Source organism: Stegodyphus dumicola, chromosome 2 (genome assembly GCF_044657685.1).
Source record: "Stegodyphus dumicola isolate Sdum_Otavi_A_Nest chromosome 2, ASM4465768v1".
NCBI classification, from domain to species: Eukaryota; Metazoa; Arthropoda; class Arachnida; order Araneae; family Eresidae; genus Stegodyphus; species Stegodyphus dumicola.
Window position 1 is genome coordinate 71656377 of NC_140769.1, and position 22308 is coordinate 71678684.

Below are 22308 nucleotides of genomic sequence, written 5' to 3' on the forward strand. Positions count from 1 at the left end.
CACTGAAGAAAATAATTTTACTTAAGGTCAATTTTGAGTAAATCAGCTGCGAAGAATAATAACCGGTCAGTTATAAACCTTCAAGGCATTTATTAATCTAACATCAGAGAGCACTGACATAGAATTTTCTATTCGTGACAAATGACAAGATCGGTAGAATAGTTTGTCCGTACAAGTTTAAATGAATTAACTTGTATAGATCTGCATCTCGTGCCAGACGCGGTTGAAGGGCTTTCGCCACGTTCAGCACGTGTAAGGCAATATTAGTCTTGTTGTGCAGGGCTGCACCAATGAACTCAATCGATTAAGCTGCTTAGTAGTTGACAATTTCTTCTTGAATCCAAATTTGGCTAATCTTTGGAATATGGTAACAGGTAGTTTGGCGACATTTTGGTAAGGCGATAAAAGTTACTAGCTAGGACTTTAGTAGTGTACATGGATAAAGTCAAGAGTGTGCGCAATGCCATTTTTGTGCAATTCTGGGATGTTTTTTTAAGTGAAAATAGGTCGACGTGTACATGGATGATACCGTGTATGTGCAATTCTTAAAAACGCGGCAAGCAGTTTGCGATTCTGCACTTTATCCCAATTTCGCACCTAATCTTCGTCATGATTAAGCATTTTTGTTCCATAAAAGTTCTAGTATAAACGTAATTCCGCTAGCAGATTGCTGGAAAAATGTTGAGTAAAAAAAAAAAGAAAACATGCCTTTACTTCGTGAAAGCAAAACGGCGTCCAATACAAAACTAGCAGGTTGCTGTAACAGGGTTAGTTGCCAAATTTTCGCCAAAAAATCGCCAAGTTACCATAATCCAAAGATTAACCCCAAATTTCTTTGTTGGTAGGAGCATAAGATACGGTTGGATTCTGCACATAATTCTTAGACGTCGCCTTCTCGACCACAGATAATGGATAGTCGCACTTCAAACAAAACGCCCATAACATCAAAGTGTGGAATACTTTTAGCTTTCAAAATAAGCTTCATGAGCTTCAGAACTTTATTATTTATTATGATGTGAATATAGCATCAATCTTAATATTTAACATTTGTTTGAACAAGACTATGCCACGCCGGGTAATCTAAAAATAACCAACTACAGATCGTGCAGGCGCGATTGTCTCAATTACAGTGCGATGCAATTGATGGGTGACAAAACAACCTAAAAGTTGAATTGGTGAATCTTTACATTACGTAACTTGGCGATTTTTTGGCGAAAATTTGGCGACCAACTCTGCTACAGCTACCTGCTAGTTTTGTTTTGGACGCCATTTTGTTTTCACGAAGTAAAGGCGTGGTTTTTTTTTTTTTTTTTTTTTTTAAACTCTTACTCAACCTTTTTTCCAACAATCTGCTAGCCGAATTACGCTTATACTAGAACTTTTATGAAAAAAAATGCTTAAGTATGAGGAAGATTAGGTGCGAAATTGGGAGAAAGTGCAGAATCGCAAACTGCTTGCCACGGTTTTAAGAATTGCACATACACGGTATCCATGTATACGTCGACTTATTTTCACTTCAAAAAAATCCCAGAATTGCAGAAAATGGCATTGCGCACACTTTTGACTTTATCTACGTACACATTGACGTATTTTCACTTAAAAAGTCAAAGAAAATTGGCGAAAATCCAATTCTTCTTACTCTTGTAAAAAGCACCAAACAAATAAGTGGGCGATTCTGCACTTTAGCAGCGAAATTGTTTTTAAGTCCTTATTAGCTAAAATCACGATCGGAATTTTCCGAAAAATTAAACATTACATGTCTCATGATCTCTCATTTCTCTGAGACAAAATGATCTGCGATTCAAAATAATCTGCGATTCGAATTGTGTACTTCTCAGATTATTGCTAAAGTCCCAGCTAGTAACCTTTATCGCCTTACCAAAATGTCGCCAAACTACCTGTTGCCATATTCTAAAGATTAGCCGTTGAATTTGGGGAGAATACGAGCAATTGTGATAGAAGGAGGGAAAAGATAAAGATGAAAGGGTCTGTTTGATTTTGTTGAAAGGTCCATTGATGAAAAGGTTTGTTTGTAACAAAAAAAGTGTGGCTTTTTACAATATATTGCAGATAGAAAAGCTGGTTTCATTATTTTACATTTTGGGAAGATTTCGCAGCCAAAGCTAGAAAACTAACACAGAAATTTAAAAGTTAATTTTATAGTAGTACTTCCAATTATTATTGCCAACAATAAAAGAAATAAAATGGCTTATTGAAATTGTAACCAGGATTTAAAATCCATTGCTTTCGTTCTTGAAAAAAAATAAACTATTATTACTGAATTTCGAAAAATATTTTTTTTAATAAAGTGTTTTGTTTATGTTTCAAGAAATTTTACTGCAAAATATTTTTGTGAACGAATAAGGATGCAATATATATATATTTTTATTTTTGACAGATTGACTGGCTTAGATATCTCAACTTACTTTTGAATGATGAAATTGATCAAAATGAACCCATCGTAGTTATGTCTTCAAATTATATCATTGAATTCTCCCGTTTCATCAGGGAAGCAGATAAGAGGTAAAATACAAAGCATAAGGATATCTTTTTATATATAAACAGTTATTTAAAAGAAAATTTATATTATAAACCTTTGATACTTAAAAAAGTCGCAAATAAGACTTAAATTAATTTTGTCTATATAAGCTAATATTTTTAAGTGGAAAAAAGGAAATATTATAAATAAGTATTGCTACGAATTTTGTATATAGATAGATGATTTTAGTTTAATCATAGGTGAAACTCATGTTTTGCTACGTAATGTAACGTGAAACATCTCAAGAGAGAAGCTAAGCCGGAAATGTTAGAATACAGTGGCAAGTCTTTTTAACATTGAGTAAAAGAGTATCTCATCAATTTGGCGAGATATCACCAAGCTGACAGCTGTTTTTGGCGACTTATTTTGTTGTCAAATTTTCCGATAAATCGCCAAAAGCCACCAAAATGGCAACCGTTTGACGATATTTCGGTCTGGTCTCTGTATCATATTAATAGGCATTGTAATTAAATAAACATAATTGATCATTATATTAGCTGCAACCACCCTCATACTGCTTTCCTTTAATTTCGAGAATCAGAAAGTATTAGAAATATTTCGGCGGCTGGTTGAAAACTATATAAGACCAGAGAGATAGAATCTGCTCTCAGTTAGTTTTTGTTAAGGTTACGAGTTGTTAGTTGAGCGTGAGATCGGATTAGCTTTCTCTTTAGACTCGCTTTGCGTTGCGTTGTTTTTAAAATTCTTAGTAGTTTGAAATTTAACAACTGATTGGGTACTTACGTATTAACGCAACCAGGCCAAAATTCGCATAAATTGACAAATTTGGCAACCCTACTTACGGGAACCCTACGTGTTATACGCAGTTTGGTTGATCTTTACATTACGGTAACTGGTAGTTTGGCGACATTTTGGAGGCGATAAAGGTTACTACCTGGGACTTTGGTAATAATGTGAGCAGTACTGAGTTCCGATTACGCATTATTTTGTGTGGGGGAAATGAGAGATCATGGGATTTGTCATGTGATATTAATGGACGAATTACGGTTCTTTAATCAGAAAAGGGGGGAAATCGGGAAAAAATCTGGAAATTTTGTATTTGGCTTTATTCTGTGTTGTGTGAAATAGTGTTTGTGAATTTTTGGATCCCATGGCCGTAAGTAAAGTGAATTCGAAATGGGTATTTAGTGGTATTGAAAAGGATAGTAAGAAATGTTTTTTAAGGTTGTGTGAGAGAGAAATAAACATGTTTTATTATGTTATTTATTTTACCTGGTATCTTGCTTTGAAAGATAAGTATGATTTTAAAGATTCTGAAAGAGAATGAAGAAAAGTGTATCCGCCACGTAATGAAGATTCTGAAGGAGATTAGGTAAGTTAGTATTTTTAATTATTTTTATGCATTGTTGGAAATGTAAGGTGGAAAGGAATTTGGTATTATTGGGAAAATTGTTATTAGCAATGATTTAGTTTAAAGTAATTAGGATTGTAAGGTAATTTTTATTAATTGAATGTATGTGCTCATGTATATTTTAAGTGGTGTTTTTGAATTTAATTATATTTTAATGAAATGATAGTTATTTTGTGAATTTTATACTTGTAGGAATTTGGTGTATGTTTAAGTTGAAATAAATGTGCATGGAAATAATTTAAATATTTGATAATAAATATTTGTAATGCTTCATGTATGAATTCGTTGGTGACGTGTATAATGTAATAGATGATTTAGAGGTAAAAGTTTTTGGATATTTTATTTATTTTATATGTGGAAATGTTCATATTTGTAAAGGGTAAATACTTTTTCGCGATCATGTAATTTCATATATGTTCTTTTTACCGGGTTTAAAGATTGAGAAAATTGTCATGTATTTTCGTGAAATTTTTTTAATTTATGAGATAAAAGCAGTGTACATGGATATAGTGAAGAGTGTGCGGAATGCCATTTTTGTGCAATTCTGGGATGTTTTTTTAAGTAAAAATAAGTCGACGTGTACATGGTTCAGTGATATTTTAATGAAATGATAGTTATTTTGTGAATTTTATGCTTGTAGGAATTTGGTTTACGTTTAAGTTGAAATAAACGTGCATGGAAATAATTTAAATATTTGATACTAAATATTTGTAATGCTTCATGTATGAATTCGTTGGTGACGTGTATAATGTAATGGATGATTTAGAGGTAAAAGTTTTTGGATATTTTATTTATTTTATATGTGGAAATGTTCATATTTGTAAACGGTAAATACTTTTTCGCGATCAGGTAATTTCATATATGTTCTTTTTACCGGGTTTAAAGATTGAGAAAATTGTCATGTATTTTCGTGAAATTTTTCGAATTTATGAGAAAAAAGCAGTGTACATGGATATAGTGAAGAGTGTGCGCAATGCCATTTTTGTGCAATTCTGGGATGTTTTTTTAAGTAAAAATAAGTCGGCGTGTACATGGTTTATGTGTATGTGTTATTTTGAAAAACGCGTAAGGTGTATGGTATTGTGCACTTTTTCCGAATTTTGCAGTGAATATTTGTCATGATTAAGCAGTTTTGTTTGATAAAATTTCTAGCATTAGTGTAATTCGGCTAGTAGATTGTTGGAAGAAGTGTTCAGTAGATAAGAAGAAAAGAAACATGTCTTTACTTCGTGAAGACAAAATGGCGGCGGGGAAAAAAAAAATAGAGGGTTGCTGTAGGGGAGTTAATCGCCAAATTTTCGCCAAAAATCGCCAAGTTACCGTAATGTAAAGATCAACCCGCAGTTTTGTAAAAACAGCATGTGGATATTCACAAAATTTTCCTGCATTTTCGTGCAAATTTTTGTAATTTATGAGAAAATAGCAGTGTACATGGATAAAGTCAAGGTGTGCGCAATGCCATTTTTGTGCAATTCTGGGATGTTTTTTTAAGTAAAAATAAGTCGACATGTACATGGTTACGGCAAATACGGTTTTCAATCAGTGCTAAAAGCAATAGCCGACAGATTTCCGCCGAAAAAATAATTCTGCAACTTATTCAAATTCGAAACCGGAAGGGTTTAATTTATATTTTAAAACAAAATAATATAAAAATCTGTATTAAAAATTATCTGTAATTAATAAATGTACATTTTATTTCTATTCATACTTTTTTTACTAAAACTTACAAATAGCACCAACCTGGTTGCGATAATACGTAAGTACCACTGATTGTACTGAGTGTCTTCGATACTGGTATCCTTTCTGCATTATCATTCTCAGTTATAAACCTTAAGAAAAATATGCCAAGCTATTCGGGAAAATACATTTCTGTTTCTGGAAAAGTCTGCTGATTTCAATGAAAATTGGTATCTAAAGAAAGGGAAGATTATCACTCTTTAAAAAGTTATCGGAATATATACTTTGCTGCCTAGAATTGTTTTATTTTTGAACCACTGTCACTCTTTCGAGTCTGTTATCTGAGTATTGGACACAGAATATAATTAAAAGTAAAATTGATAAAGCAGTAAGGAGTACAGTAAACCAATCAAAGCTGTTAAACCAATTAAATGTTTAGAAAATGTTGCTTTGATGACACAAATTTATTATTCAATCGTTCTTTTCTGAATTACATAATTATGAGTAGCAGCCTAATTTTCACATACATATTTTTTAGAATGAATAGAATCACTTTCAGGTTTTTAAATATATTCAACATTCTGTGCTGATAATCCTTTTGAATTTGCTAATTGTGAAAATCTTGAAAGCAACACTTTAATAAACCACCAGTATACTGACTGGCACAACACCATACATAACATTCAAAAGCCTGAAATTTTATAAATATTTGACCGTATAGGAACTAATTATGATTGAAAGTTGCAAAACATGTAAAAGCTATGAACTTAATGAGAAAAACCCTCATGAAAATGACTCTCTAAGCAGAGCATGTTTTTATAATATTACAAAGAGGGAAAATTATTGAAATTTAATTCAGCCAGTACTTTTGTTGGAAAACTAATTCAAGAATAAAAAATCATTGCTTAGTGTTTTAATACGACATCTGCTATTAGGCACAAAAATAGAGATGAATTTAGATTTTGTGTAACTTTAAAACTGTCAGTGGGTGATGTTACACTTTAGTTATTCCAGTGATAGACTTATTGCACACACACTTGTTACAATGATTGATATGTAGTGAAGAAAAAGGAAATAGACCTCAAGATTTTCTGAACTCCATGAATTTGTTACAAATTATTTTATTGACCTACATTATTTTATACCGTTTTTTTAGTGTTTAACGTAATTCTGAGATATTTGGTAATGAAGCTTTGATTGAGGAAGCACAAAATAGTCTTTTCGATTGAAATGTGAAAAACCTTTCAAACTTCTAATGCGATTAATTTGAATATTTCAGTTTTGTAATGAATTTCACTTTGATAAATAGGCAAACTTACCTAGACAATTTAGTGGAATTAGCTATTAGACTTTAATGAAGTTACATCACAAAAAACAAAGCTTAAAATACTTCTTTGCTTTTTCTAATTTATAAAATTAATATTATTCGATGCGTATGAATAATAAAATATCTTCAGCTATGAATACCAACGAAAGTGAAATAGACTGAGCTATTAAAAAACAATGTGGCAACATTTAAATATTTTTTAAACATGTAACAAACTGACCTTGAAAATCTTGTTAAAAATTACGTATATTAACTTAAACGAAATCCTAATTTGTAAATATATTGCAAGAGCCACTTGCTTACCTTGAGTGACAACTGTACGTCTAGTAAGTACGAGTAGGAACTACACAGGAGAAGGGTTAAAAGTACCCTTCATTAAATTCTTTAAAATTCACAATGCGTCGACCTGACGCTAATACACTACGCCTCAACGGCGGCCATTGAAATAACAAGAACTGAACTAAAAATTCGAAAATATTAACAAGTAGTAGAAATTCTCTACAGAGCTTAGAAAACTCCTGTTACTTAAAACCGCGTCGAAAACTAGTGGCAGCAAGTAAAAGCTGTTATGCCACGTAAAACAACAATAACTGCAGAAGTCGAAGCTGACGCTACAGAAGTAACTGTCGATTGTCCAAACTCTTTCCACTTTCCTACTAAGAACTCGGTATTTAACATTTTTCTCCTCAAGGTAGAATTTGCATTATTTCACGCGCTCTACCAAATAGAAATATTCTGGCACTGACAATTAGGGGAATGAAGGCTTATATGAAAGTACGTAAAATTAAATTAAATTGGTTATTTAAAATAAATATAAATTCCTTTACGTGCCTCTGCTAGAATTTAGCAGACTTGGATAGAGGTCCTTAAAGACCTGTTACAAACTGTTAAATTCTTATATAACAGGCCCTAGGCACCGTTTACACACAAATCCTAAACTTCATTGTAACAGAAATAATTATTCTTTTTCTTCCTCTAAACTTGCTTTATGCTTGCTCAACAGAGCATTCAATCTTGTCCTTCCAGTCACCTGGAAGGAATACGTATGAATACAAGTGTCTGTTTCAAACAATAACACTTTATTTTCACAATACATGAACCCTTTTAATGAGTTTCTAACCATCTTGTATTGACCGTAGCTTTCTCAAGTTTTCCAAACATTACGAATTTTATGGGTCACATTTACTCATTACACATTCATGCTTTAAATTTAATCTGCTTTTGTCCTTTCATAATGTGTGGTGAAAAACGCAAGTGCAATATATCACAGTGAACAAAACTCCAGCTAAACACACATCAACTTGTTAGCACACAGCAACCTTCTTAGACACATCTTAAATTCACTTCGTAATTCTCCATGAGGTAATAAACATGAAAATTAACTATAGTGTAGGTGGAGAGTCCTACAAAACACATGCATAGAAAACAAAATTTTCGCCACACACAAATAAACACATGCAAGCGTTCGCTCGAAAACACATGATTTTACTTAACTAACTTTCCATCTGTGGCATTTTTTTTTCAAGATTTTTCTGAATACATTAACTTTACATTCTGAGGCTTTTTAGCACTAAATACTTTTTATACATGCTCTTTGAGATTTAAACCTACATTTGCAGTATTCTTTACTTTAACATAACAGATATTTTCACATTTTACAATCACATACTTTTATCACAACAGAGAATAAAATGAAACATTTTTACTTGACTCCTTTTCTCGCCAAAAGTGCGAAACTAAAAACAAATTTTCATTAACAAGTATTAATACGAAACTGCTTATATCAGGCCAAAACATTTGGCGTTTTAACATAAATAGTCTTTCGACAAACAAAAACGAACTACTAGTTTTTTACATTAACATTACATCCTTAGAATACACTATAGCTTTGTGCTTTAGACAAATACAACTAAAATAACTTCAGTTCTCAACTGAGGCAAATTGACTTTACATAGTAATTTCGTATTGTTACGAATTTGGTATTTAAAAAGCTAATGTTAGTTTAATTATAAATTAAATGGTTTTATTTCTCGCGCAGTGCAGCGCGTGACGAATATTAAAAGAAAGCTAAGCCGGAAAATTGAAAATACAAGAGCGCGTGCATTAAATAAATAAATATCTCTTTTTGATTTCGAGAAAGTACTGGAAAATTCTAGCGCGTGATTTTAAAATCTTATAAAAGGAGGAAAACATCTCAGTTTGTAGTAGTTGCTTAGTTTGTTGTTGTTTAGAAAACTGCTGTTGTTGATTATAGCGAATTCGCGGATTAGCGTTCTTTAGCTGTTTTGAATTACGTTCTATTGTACATTTGAGTAGTTAAAAGATAACTACTGTGAGATATTGTAATACTGCATGATAATTTGAGAAAATTTAAGCATTTTTGTTGTGATAATAAAAAGTTTTGTTCATTTTTCATCGGACTTGTGCATTCACTTCATAACGAATCCGTACGCACGCAACAATTTTTGGTGTCAGAAGTGGGATTTGAATGCCAATAACAAGAGCGATGGAAGAGCAATTAAGGCAATTGATAACAGCCTTTGCCTCGTTTAAAGAAGAAATGAAAGAAGAGATGAAATCTAGCCAAGGAAAGATGGAAGGGGCCGTCAACTCCGTTAAGGAAGAAATGAAATTGGGCCAGGAATCTGTTAAGGACGAAATGAAAGCCGTTCAAGCTGGTCAAGAAAAGATTGAAGCAAGTCAAGAAGAAATGAAAAGAGAGATTACCTGCATAATAGAAAATAAATTTGAAGCTATGGAAGGCAGAATTGACACAGTTGAAAATAAAGTTGGACAAATTGAAGAAAAAGTTTCTTTTGTAAAAGATCAAATTGAAGAAAGAGTTTCTTCGGTGAAATAAGAAATAGAAGAAAGAGTTTCTTCCGTAAAAGAACATATAGAAGGGAGAGTTTCTGCTGTGGAGGAACGAATTGAAGGAAGAGTTTGTGCCGTCCAACACCAAATCGAACAACAAATTGATGAGAGAGTTTCTGCAGTTGCCAAAGAAATGGATACTTTAAAGAAATTCGTAGCGTCGGCAGGGAGCAGGAGTAATGATTTTAAATTCTTACCGATGCCTGCTCGTCCATCTCTGAAGCTATCCACATATGATGGGAAGGACATCCTGGCAAGTGTATCAGACCCAGTTTTCTATCGTGGCGGATGCGAATGGATGGGATTCCCAAGCTAAGGCCTGTCATCTCGCCGCTTCTCTAAGAGCCGACGCAGCAGATATCCTTCAGACTCTTCCCGAAAACAAAAGGTTGGATTTCGAAGCTCTGTCCGGCGCCTTGGAGTTGCGCTTTGGGGAGAAGTGTTTAAAAGACTACAGCAGGCTCCAATTAAAATCTCGTCAACAGAAGCCTACTGAAACACTTCAGGAGCTCGCCGCGGATGCTGAAAGGCTGTCCCATCTCGCCTTTTCGGAATGCCCGACAGAAACAAGGGAAATCCTGTCCTTGCAATACTTTATCGACGGCATCCGAGATACTTAAATACAGAAAGCTCTACGAATGGCGGATGTAAAAGATTTAAAAAGTGCTCTAGTGTACGCCATGAAATTTGAGGCAGCCCAGCAAGCCACTCGTCGAGACCGCCACCCAGTCAGAGCTGCTCAAGTCCAGGAGCCAGGGGATCAAGTCACCGCTCGACTTGACGATTTAACTAGACAACTGAACGCCTTGAGACGGAATATTGGTGAGAAGAAACCGACCGTTAAGTGCTGGAACTGCGGTGCTGAAGGACACATACGACGAAACCGCAAAACACCCCAGGGTACTGATGTTAAGACCGCTTCTAACAAGCAGCAGGGAAACTAATTAGTGGCCATCTCGCGGGGCGGAGGTTGCCAGATAATGAAAAGCCCCCGTTTAAAGCGCTTCAGATTTCTGCAATGAGAGGCGGCAGTAATGGACTTTTCATAATAGGACATATTAATGGAGTTCCGTGCAATATGACTATAGATACAGGAGCCAACGTCACCATCATCCAAAAAGATTTGGTTCAACAACTAGGAAACAAACTTATCTGAACGCCGCCCTGCGTTACTCTCCAGACTGTGTCCCGTGAGAAGATCGACATCGACGGAAAAGTAAATGTTAACATCACGTTTGGAAGTGTCGCTTACCATCACACGGCATATGTAGCAGAGATCACTGATTCTTGCATACTCGGATTGGACTTTCTAAGGAAATACAATTTTTCCTTGGATTTTAAAAATAACGAATTGCATTCTACATCTGAGGACATAGCGTTATTTCTCGTTAATGATGAAGAAGTTAAATCTGTCCATAAAATCATAGCACAAGACTATATCACAATACCGGCAAGAACAGAAATTTTACTTCCTGGATCCATAGCCGAAAATAGAAATTTCCGCTACGGCATCATAGAATATCCCAATAACTGTAATATCCCAAAAGGAGTACTAGTAGCCTCAACACTCGTCGACCTATCCAGAACGGTTATCCCGGTGAGAGTCGCCAATGTAACTGAAAAGTCGAGAGTTATTAAGAAAGGTGAAGTGGTTGCAACATGTACTCCAGTAACCAGCGTTGAAAGAAAGAGTAACATCCCAGAATCCGTGTCCTCAGAGAGCATTACATCGGAGTTATTGCAGAATGCACAATTAAACGATAAAGAGAAAAATGCTGCCGATCGCGTCATTAAAGATCTTCAAGTTGTTTTCTCCCGCTCGTCTTCTGACGTGGGTCGAACTAGTTTGACACAACATAGAATAGATACCGGCGATCATCCCCCGATCAAGCAACATCCAAGGCGTCTGCCGTTTGCTAAACAGGAAGAGGTGCGAACACTGTTAAAAGATATGGAAGAAGGCGATGTCATCGAGCCTTCAACAAGTCCATGGGCATCTCCCATCGTTCTCGTCAGAAAGAAAGACGGCTCAACAAGATTTTGCGTTGACTATCGCCGGTTGAATGAGGTTACGAAGAAAGACAGTTACCCTCTTCCTAGAATTGACGACATTCTAGACACTCTTTCTGGAAGCAAGTGGTTCTCAACGCTTGATTTAAAGAGTGGGTATTGGCAGGTAGAAATACACCCTCATGACCGAGAAAAGACGGCATTTACTACGGGACAAGGGCTTTGGCAATTCAAGGTGATGCCGTTTGGACTGTGTAATGCGCCGGCAACATTCGAACGCCTCATGGAGACTGTTTTGAAAGGACTTTCCTATGAAGCCTGTCTGATATACCTGGACGATATCATCATCGTCGGAAAGAGTTTTGAAGAGCATCTAGAAAATCTTAGAAAGGTGCTTCAGAAACTGAAAGAAGCCAATCTAAAGCTGAGTCCCGCTAAATGCAAATTGTTCCGAAAGGAAGTGACTTACCTGGGACATGTCATCTCTGCAGAAGGTGTGCGCACGGATCCTGAAAAGGTGTCAGCGGTTAAATCCTGGAAACGTCCCGAAAATGTACATCAGCTGAGAAGCTTCCTAGGGCTTTGCACCTACTATAGGAGATTCGTGAAGGACTTTTCTTCCATCACAAGACCCCTTCACAAGCTGACAGAGAGCAACCAAAAGTTCTTGTGGACAAAAGAATGCGACGATGCATTTAACAACTTAAAAGAAGCTTTAACATCTGCTCCAATCCTGACGTATCCTCACCACGACCGACCATTTATTCTCGACACCGACGCGAGCAATGAAAGTGTCGGTGCTGTTTTGTCCCAAGAAATAGACGGCCAAGAACGTGTAGTGGCCTACTGGAGCAAGTGCCTGTCTAAACCGGAGAGGAATTATTGTGTCACCAGGAAAGAGTTGCTCGCCATAGTCAAAGCTGTAGAACAGTTCCATCACTATCTATACGGCAGAAAATTCCTGCCCCGCACCGATCATGCATCATTGACCTGGCTTTTAAATTTCAAGAATCCTGAGGGTCAAATAGCCAGGTGGATACAGAGACTCCAAGAATATGACATCACTATCCGTCATCGTAAGGGATCATCACACGGAAACGCCGACGCCCTGTCTAGAAGACCTTGCCAAGAAAACTGTCTTTATTGTTCCAGGGTGGAAGCGAAATACGAGCTGCTGAATCCGGTGGCAAGACAAATTACAACATCAACATCGGCTGATCGAGAACCGTGGAGTGATGATGAAGTCAGGAAAGACCAGCTGGAAGACCGCGACATTAAACCCATAATTGATCTAATGGAGTCGTCAAACAGAAAACCTACCTGGCAGGACATTTCTATCTGTAGTCCTACAACCAAACAATATTGGGCACTCTGGGATTCACTTCACATTGGAAACGGCGTCTTATACCGGAAATTGGAATCGGATGATGGGAAGACGTTCCGATGGCAGCTGATACTTCCAAGATCCCGCATTCCTGATGTCCTTAAAGAACTACATAACAGCCCTACGGGAGGTCACTTTGGAATAATGAAGACCTTACAGAGAGTTCGTGAGCGCTTTTACTGGAATAATGCAAAGGATGACGTGCAAAAGTGGTGCCGATCTTGCGATGCCTGTGCAGGTCGGAAAGGACCTAGGAGACGCAGCCGAGGCAAGCTGCAACGTTACAACGTAGGTGCACCTTTTGAACGAATCGCCTTTGACATCCTGGGACCTCTGCCACGAACTGCTGATGGCAACAAATACATACTCGTTGTCGTTGATTACTTCGCCAAGTGGCCTGAAGCTTATCCTATTCCTGATCAAGAGGCTGTCACAGTAGCTGAGGTAATGATACAGCACTGGATTTCCAGGTTCGGAGTGCCTCTTCAGTTACATTCCGATCAGGGAAGGAATTTTACCTCGGTAGTAATCAAAGAACTATGCAAACTACTCGGCATTGACAAGACTCAAACGACGCCATTACATCCCCAGTCGGACGGCATGGTAGAGAGGTTCAATCGAAACATCCTTAATAACCTCTCATTAGTGGTTTCCAGAAACCAGCAGGACTGGGACAAGAAATTATCGCTGTTTTTACTGGCTTACCGCAGTGCTGTCCACGAGACTACCGGCTATTCTCCATCACAGATGCTATTCGGTCGTGACCTTCGTCTGCCTTGTGATCTATTGTTTGGCCGCCCTCCAGATGCTCCTTCATCGTCTGAGGAATATATTCAAGATCTCCAGGCCCGGTTTGAAGTGATGCACAACTTTGCACGAGAGCGAGTCAACTTAGCGACGGAGAAGATGAAGACCCGATACGACACAAGAGCTACTGAACATCAATTCCACGAAGGAGACAAAGTGTGGTTGTGGAATCCGACTCGACGGAAAGGACTTTGTCCGAAATTACAGTCACCTTGGGATGGCCCGTACACAATTCTAAACAGGCTGAATGACGTCGTGGTTCGGATTCGTAACTCTAAACCTAAAGTCTTCGAGCTCTAAACCTAAAGTCGTTCATTACGACAGATTAGCTCATTACTATGGCCATAGTACGTAATGTAAATAATTGTAAATAGTATCAGACCATGGTCCTTTTTGTTTTTAAATGTGTATTTGATTTGATTTGTATTTAGTATTTGATTTGCATTTAGTATTTGATTTGCATTTAGTATTTGATTTGCATTTAGTATTTGATTTGCATTTAGTATTTGATTTGTATTTAGTATTTGTTTTGTATTTAGTATTTGATAGCATTTGATTTGTTGAAGTTAGTTATTGCATTTATTGTTCATGTTGTTTGATATTGTAATGTAATGTTTATGCCACAGTTGTAAGTTTAGCTTCCTGTCCAGGGATTGTACTGCCCGGGACGTGCAGTCCTTGGGAAGGGGGCAGTGTTACGAATTTGGTATTTAAAAAGCTAATGTTAGTTTAATTATAAATTAAATGGTTTTATTTCTCGCGCAGTGCAGCGCGTGACGAATATTAAAAGAAAGCTAAGCCAGAAAATTGAAAATACAAGAGCGCGTGCATTAAATAAATAAATATCTCTTTTTGATTTCGAGAAAGTACTGGAAAATTCTAGCGCGTGATTTTAAAATCTTATAAAAGGAGGAAAACATCTCAGTTTGTAGTAGTTGCTTAGTTTGTTGTTGTTTAGAAAACTGCTGTTGTTGATTATAGCGAATTCGCGGATTAGCGTTCTTTAGCTGTTTTGAATTACGTTCTATTGTACATTTGAGTAGTTAAAAGATAACTACTGTGAGATATTGTAATACTGCATGATAATTTGAGAAAATTTAAGCATTTTTGTTGTGATAATAAAAAGTTTTGTTCATTTTTCATCGGACTTGTGCATTCATTTCATAACGAATCCGTACGCACGCAACAGTATTTTAAGATTTTCATGTAACTTTACAAAACGGAAAAAATTTATTGAAAAATTCACTTATCATTGTTTTTCGTTGCTTGATGCTCAGCCATCCTTTGGTTAGAGTAGACTTTAAGTTACCCCTTGTATTATCCGAAGTTGTTGTTTCATTTATGACAACCTGACTAGTTGAACGCTATGGAAACCCTATTATGACGTAATTGATTGCGGTGAATTTGAATCATGGAAAAAAATTTAGAAAGTGTGTGTCGGATTTTTGGGTAAGGGCTTGTGTGTGTTGGATAAGTACGTTGTTTTGCTGTGGTTTACACGGTAAATTGGCGGAATGTGGTAAGATTAATTTGAAGTTTCTGTAGGATTTGGAACGAAAGGGAAAAAGCATTAATTGACTGGTGTGTAAATGAAGGTTAACTTAGTAGCCATTATTAAGTGTCCTGTTTGGAGGAAGGAAATGCGTATGGTCAAACATCGGATATTTTCGGAGAATACTTTTTTACTCTTATTTTTGTGAATTTATGTGTCGACACTAGTATACAGATTTTAGTTCAGGTAATTTTATGAAGTGTTTGAATGCTGTTAAGGAATTTTGTGCAACTGAAGATTCGTAAATAAGGTAAGTGGATATTTCCTTCGTGCAGTGCTAAGATTAATTTCCTATTTTTATATTATTTTATTATTTGATTTAAAATGTAGTTTATTCAGATTATATATTTTTTGCTGGCTGCTCCTTTGGCCTTTTAAGTGAATATAGTTCAATGAGTACATGGACAAAGGGAGTGCGTAAAGCCTAGTTTGTGCAATTCTCTGATGTTTTTTTAAGTGAAAATAGGTCGATGTACATGGATAAAGTCAAGGTAGTGCTTAATGCTTTTTTTGTGCAATTCTGGGATGTTTTTTTAAGTGAAAATAGGTCGATGTGTACATGGATACCGAGTTTGTGCAATTCTTTGTCTTGTTATTTTGGCAGTAGCGGCGACTTTTGAGGCAAAACTCGTCGCTACGCAAGTCGAAATAACAAGTCAAAGAATTGCACAAACTCGGTATCCACGTACTGCCAAAAATCACCGAGTTTTGTCAAGCGTTACTCTAAAATATACTTTTACCCATCCTTTTATTGCAGAAGTCCTTCCATGTGATGTTATTTACACTGGCGATTTTTAATCTCTGCTTTCTTTCAATTGGTTGGAGATGGCCTTGTCTTTTTTCCCCTTCTGAGCATCCTTCTTTTCGGCTTGAATGTTGGTGTCTCCTGTCTTTTCCGTTTGCTGGCAGGAACGCTGGTTATTGGAGCGTCGATGGTCAAGGACTCTTGCCTGCCAAATTTTGGTTACTTCGGTCCTTGCTGTGGGCCTTAAGCTTCGGCTACTCTCTTCTTCATTTTATCCACCGGTGTCTTGTTTGTACAGTCCTTCCCGTCCTCCTTGTCATATCCTGGTGTTATCTGCTGCAAGACCTTGTCAGGGCCCAGCCATCCTTGTTCTTAGCCTGCATCTTTCTTCTGGACGATCCTTCACCCTTAAATGTTTTCCTCGCTGCACCTTCCATCCGTCGGGGCTGTCTTTTCCAAAGACTCCTTCGGCTTGTCTTGAGGCCTTGTCTGGTCCGTTCTTTTTTTTCTGGTGGTGAAGAAATGGGCGTTTAGGGTGCTGCTACTCCTGTTTCAGAAGCCTGCAAGAAACTATTCAACACATCAAAGTCCCTACGGTCGTAATACTGTTTTGATTGATCCCGACTGGCCTTTATTCGTATTCGTTTACCCGAATCTGAAATAATATAAATAACAGGACGACATGGACTCATGGACGAATTTCGCTACAAAGGTTCTCTGGTGCACAAGACAGAGTGAATTTTCTTTTTAGCACCTTATCCTCCCTTTAAAATCTGCTTCACGGCGTTTTTTTATTGTAGTATAAATTTTGCCGCCTGTTTGCTACATCCGAATTCTCCAAAGCTTCGTCGATTATCTTTTGAATGCTCTGCTGCTTAAATTCAGGCTCTCGTTCTTGGACGAAAAAGAGTTTATGCAATGGTGATAAAACTCGCCCAGAAATAATTCAGAGGGCGTTTTCTCGCTTGGCAGCTTAAAGTAGATCCTAGGTCATCAATGCAACCAGCCAGGTGCTTATGATAATTTTTAACACAACTTATAATTATTTTAACGATGTTTTTATTAACTCTTTCTACGATGTTTGCATGTGGTCTGTACGGGACCATTTTCATATGCTGTATGTCAAGTCCTTTACACAAAATTTCAAAAAATTGTCTAAGAAAATGTTTACTATTATCATTTATTACTGTTAACGGTGCACTGTATTTTAAAATATACATATGTAAAAAACGCATCTTCAACTATTTTAGACGACGCTCGTTTAAATGAAATTATTTCTATCCATTTAGAAAAATAATCGGCAATCACTAAAAGATATCAAACTTTATTTAACTCAATTTTGGGAAAAGGGCCAAGAAGGTCCATTCCAAGAATTTCTTTAGAAAATATCGCGCGAATACTATTTACATACCCGGCCGGGCTATAATTTACATCGTTAATTAACTGACATAAATTACATGACCTGACATACACTGTCACTATTTGCGGAAAATACACCGCCACGTATACCCTATGCACCATTTTCCTAAGCCCTAAGTGGCCAGCCGTTGGTTCAGATTTGCAGTTCCTGCCAAATGCTTAGCCGTAGTATGGCTGGGATCACTGGTCTATATTTCTTGGTTTTCACTTGTCGATCTAGTGTAGAACAGCAAATTATCTATAATCTCGTAATTTTGGGTCCTAATTTTAATTGCGGAGAGGTTTGGATGTTCAAAATTAACTGAATCCTTTAAATTACCATAGATATTACCGAATTCCGGATCCTTTAGCAACACAGAAATGATTGTTTCCCGGGAATCTGAAACTTTATAAGTTAACATAGCACATTTTATTTGATCACCATTTTCATCCAGTTTAAATCTTGATAACGCGTCGGCCACGGTATTTTCCTTGCGGAGAGTACGCTTAATTATTACGTTGTACTCTTGTAACTCTTGTAACTCTTGTAACTTAAGGCCCATCCTGTTAACCTGGGAGTTAAATTCTTTTCAGATTATAGTCTACCTACGGCCGCTTGGTCTGAAAGTACAGTAACGGGGGCTTTTCCGAGATATACACTGAATTTCTGAACTGCCATTCACACGACTAACGTTTCTCGTTCTGTCGCTCTATAATTTCGTTGTGTAGTGTTTAATGTTTTACTAAAAAGTGCCAAGAGATGCTTTTTTGCATTAAGCTGCACCCACATCGTAATCTCAAGCATCAGCTGCGATCTCCAGGTTATCATCTCCCTCCGGAAACTTTAACACCGGTGCATTAATTAAAGCTGTTTTTAATTGTTAAAAAGCCGTGTTTATCTCCGCTGTCCACGCAAAATTTGATTTCTTCGAAAACCAAACAAGAGTTCAGCAATATTGACGACATTTTTGGATAAAAGAACGGTAATAGGAGTACGTGCAAAGAAAAGATGACAGTTTCTTTGCTGTATTTGGCGGAGTATACGGTACTTACATATTATCGCAACCAGGTTGACGCTATTCGTAAGTTTTGACGCTATTTGTAAGTTTGAGTAAAAAAGTATGAATAGAAAGAAAATGTACATTTATTAATTACAGATAATTTTTAATACAGTTTTTTATATTATTTTGTTTTAAAATATAAAATAGCAATTAAATCCTTCCGGTTTCGAATTTGAATAAGTTGCAGAATTATTTTTTCGGCGGAAATCTTTTGGTTATTGCTTTTAGCACTGATTAAAAACCGTGTTCGCCATAACCATGTACACGTCGACTTATTTTTATTAAAAAAAATCCCAGAATTGCACAAAAATGGCACTGCGCACACTCTTCACTTTATCCATGTACACTGCTATTTTCTCATAAATTACAAAAATTTGCACGAAAATGCAGGAAAATTTTGTGAATCTCCACATGCTCTTTTTACAAAACTACGTATAACACGTAGGGTTGCCGTAAGTAGGGTCGCCAAATTTCGCAATTTATGCGAATTTTGACCTGGTTGCGATAATATGTAAGTACCGAGTATACTTTTCTATTGCTTTTATTTTAGAATCCTCAGTCTCGATACCCTTAGCTGAAATTTTGTATCTCAAACATCGTAATTCTTTCTTCTCGAGGTAGAATTTTCGGTACTTCACGCGGGCTTCCATATTTAAATTTAAATATTAGTACGTAAAATTAAATTAAATCGTTATTTAAAATAAATATAAATCCCTGTAATATACGTAAGAACATTAAACTTCAATTTTATCTTTAACATCTGTTGTTTCCTACCTACATTCTCTTTTATAAATTTTCAGTCCATGTTCTCCATCCAACAACGACACTGTAATTATTATTATTATTATTATTATTATTATTTTTTTTTTGCTTTGATATTTAGCTAAATTTAAATAAGGCAGAAGAAAATAAAAAAATAACTCACAATTTCACGATTTGGTTATTCTATTTGATATTTAAAAAATAAAATTTCATGAGCATGCACGCATATTCATCAGCTTTACGTTTGAATCTAAGCTAAACCTGTTGCAAACTTTATAAGGAATATGTTTAAGGAGTGGTTATTTCTGTGAAAGCTCTTGATTTTTTTTATTTTGAGAATTTTAGCGTATTGAAATGATTGCAGTTTTGTTCGTTCGTTTGAGCCATTTAATTACCCACAGCATCAGTTGCACATACTATCAAGTAAATTCAAGCAAAATTGTAAGTTCTCAGTTCATTTGTAGAAATATGGCAAATGACGTAGATTGTAGAAGACTATGTTCTAAGTACGCCTGATAATCGTAATAGAAGTAACTCATAGGAGAAAATCAGTAGTTATTTAATTCATTTATAGTGAAATGTGCAGTCATCAAAAGCGTTATTTCAAACTTTCAAGCAATACAATATTCGTTGGCTAAGAAAAATAATAATTCGGATTATACATGATGTTATTATTTCAATTAAAACCATGCAGGCTTAAATGATGTTTTTCGAAACGTAAATAAATGCACCTATAAAAATAAAAATATATTCTCTTATTACTAATATAATATATATTTATGAAATGTCTTAAACAATCACACAGATTTTCTTCAGTTTGATAGCCCGTAATATTTTGGTTAATTTTTCTTCGTTTTGGAATGAACATAATATTTTGGCAGAACATCAAATTTGGGAATTTCAATTTCATATATACTGTTCAAGAACTGTTATGGATTTTATGAAACTTTAAACATTTTTAGAAAGGGCAGACTCATAAACCAACCGAGCTCTGCTCGAGAATAGGGATATAGAACGGTATAAAATGAAAACATTTCGCGTACGTATTTTGAAAGTAGCAAATACAAAGACTACATATTGTTTCTCATCAGTGATCTCAAGTAGTGAGTTTCGTCTTTTGTTGTTTGTTATGTTTGGTAAATCTAATATAGCTAAGCAGATGAGGACCTAAGTTATATACTTTTAGAAATAGTATAGGTTTATGGGAATAGTACCATTGATACGAAACATTTATATGCAAATGCATCCATAGGCTATACTTTATAAAATAACGCGTATGTGGAGTTAGTATGAAACGTATGGAGTTAGTATGAAAGTTTCAAATGATGAAGTTGTGATTAAAGTTTTTGAAGTACATTTTAAATGACTAGAGAAATGCAATGAAACCGAACAAAAATATTCGCCTTTTTGATCGTTTTTGTTCGAGATTTCTTTTCATTACGTTCGAGTTTCATTTGCTAGATTTTAAGCAGAAAACATGGTTTTATTTTTGATATGTTGGAACAGTAAATGAGGTTCTGGGGTATATGCATGAAAAGCAATAAACAAACCAAAATTGGATAGATTTAGTTTCAAAATGAAATATGTATCAATTTTCGTTTCAGAGTTGTAGCCAACTACATCATGTGGAGAGTCGTTCAAGCATCATTGCCATTTTTGTCAAAAGACTGGAGACATATGCTTCAAGCGCACACCCCAAAAACGACTGCAGAGAAGCCACGTTGGAAGGAATGCATCTCGAGATTGAATGATGGTCCCTTAGGAGCAACCCTCAGTTTTTATCATATGCAACATTACTTTGAGAAGGAAAGCAAGGAAGCTGTGAGTATTTAATCCATTTTACACAACAGAATACTCATGGTTTGCATATATCGTCTCAGCACTTACATGGTTTAGTTGATTGAGAATTTTAATTCCTGTTTTATACTAATTTATTTATACATTACTGAAATTGAGCTGCGCAAAAGTTTTTGCTATGTAAAAGCCATGAAAAAAACTGCTTTCTCAAAGGATGCAGAAAGGTACCAGACTTTATGAAAGCAATGTTTTCTATTTATTAAATTATTATGCTTAAAGCAAGTGCTTGCTGTCCTGATATGTTTTATTAACAGATCTTGATTATTATAGTAATAATTCAATACACACTCATGAATATAAGTAAATGGCTCTTACAATGTGGGTACGAGCTGAAAATATCTAGCTAAATGAAACCTTTCGAGTATTTTGAAATGCATGCGAATACCATAATACATGAGTATCACATTAAAGAGGAGATACTTTATTTAGTTGATTGGGCTGAACAGAACTGCAGAAAATGCGAATACTCGTAAACAAATACAAGAATCAAAGGAGAAGAGGGAAATGATATTTTCAGTTTATTATAAATCATTATTTGTGAGACATGAAGTAGTATTTAAGAAATTTAATACTTTTTGGAACTAGAGGTTACTACCACCTGAAGAGAATCGATGTTCCCCGAACAGAACGTTATATTTTACCGTAGTACACGAAAAGGAAAAATGTTCCACGAATTTCCCTCAGATCATAGAAATTTTTTTTAACGTTTCAGGTATCGGATTGTCTATGTTTTAACAAAGAGTATTAGAGTGCGGTTTTATCAGGTATATGCAGCCTCTCTGTAAAGGGAAAACGTTGATCTTAATAGATGACGTCCGGAGTGTGAGAAATATGATTTTCGAGGAAAAAGATATAAAAAGTTTATAAGAGACGCGAACATTACTTCTTCCGTCAAATTGAAGCAACTATAGCGACTATATCGCAACAACTGTTAAGTGAAATA

The 22308-nt window shown here is 35.7% G+C and overlaps 1 protein-coding gene across 1 annotated transcript in view; it reads left to right on the forward strand.

Moving 5' to 3' along the window:
• LOC118190996 (neprilysin-2-like) overlaps positions 1–22308 on the forward strand; it is a 134131-nt gene that overhangs the window by 48218 nt on the left and 63605 nt on the right. Inside the window, exons 9-10 of the mRNA XM_085810306.1 lie at positions 2399–2523; positions 21113–21329. Coding sequence (XP_085666432.1) covers positions 2399–2523; positions 21113–21329 — 342 coding nt within the window. The remainder of the gene's footprint in view (positions 1–2398; positions 2524–21112; positions 21330–22308) is intronic.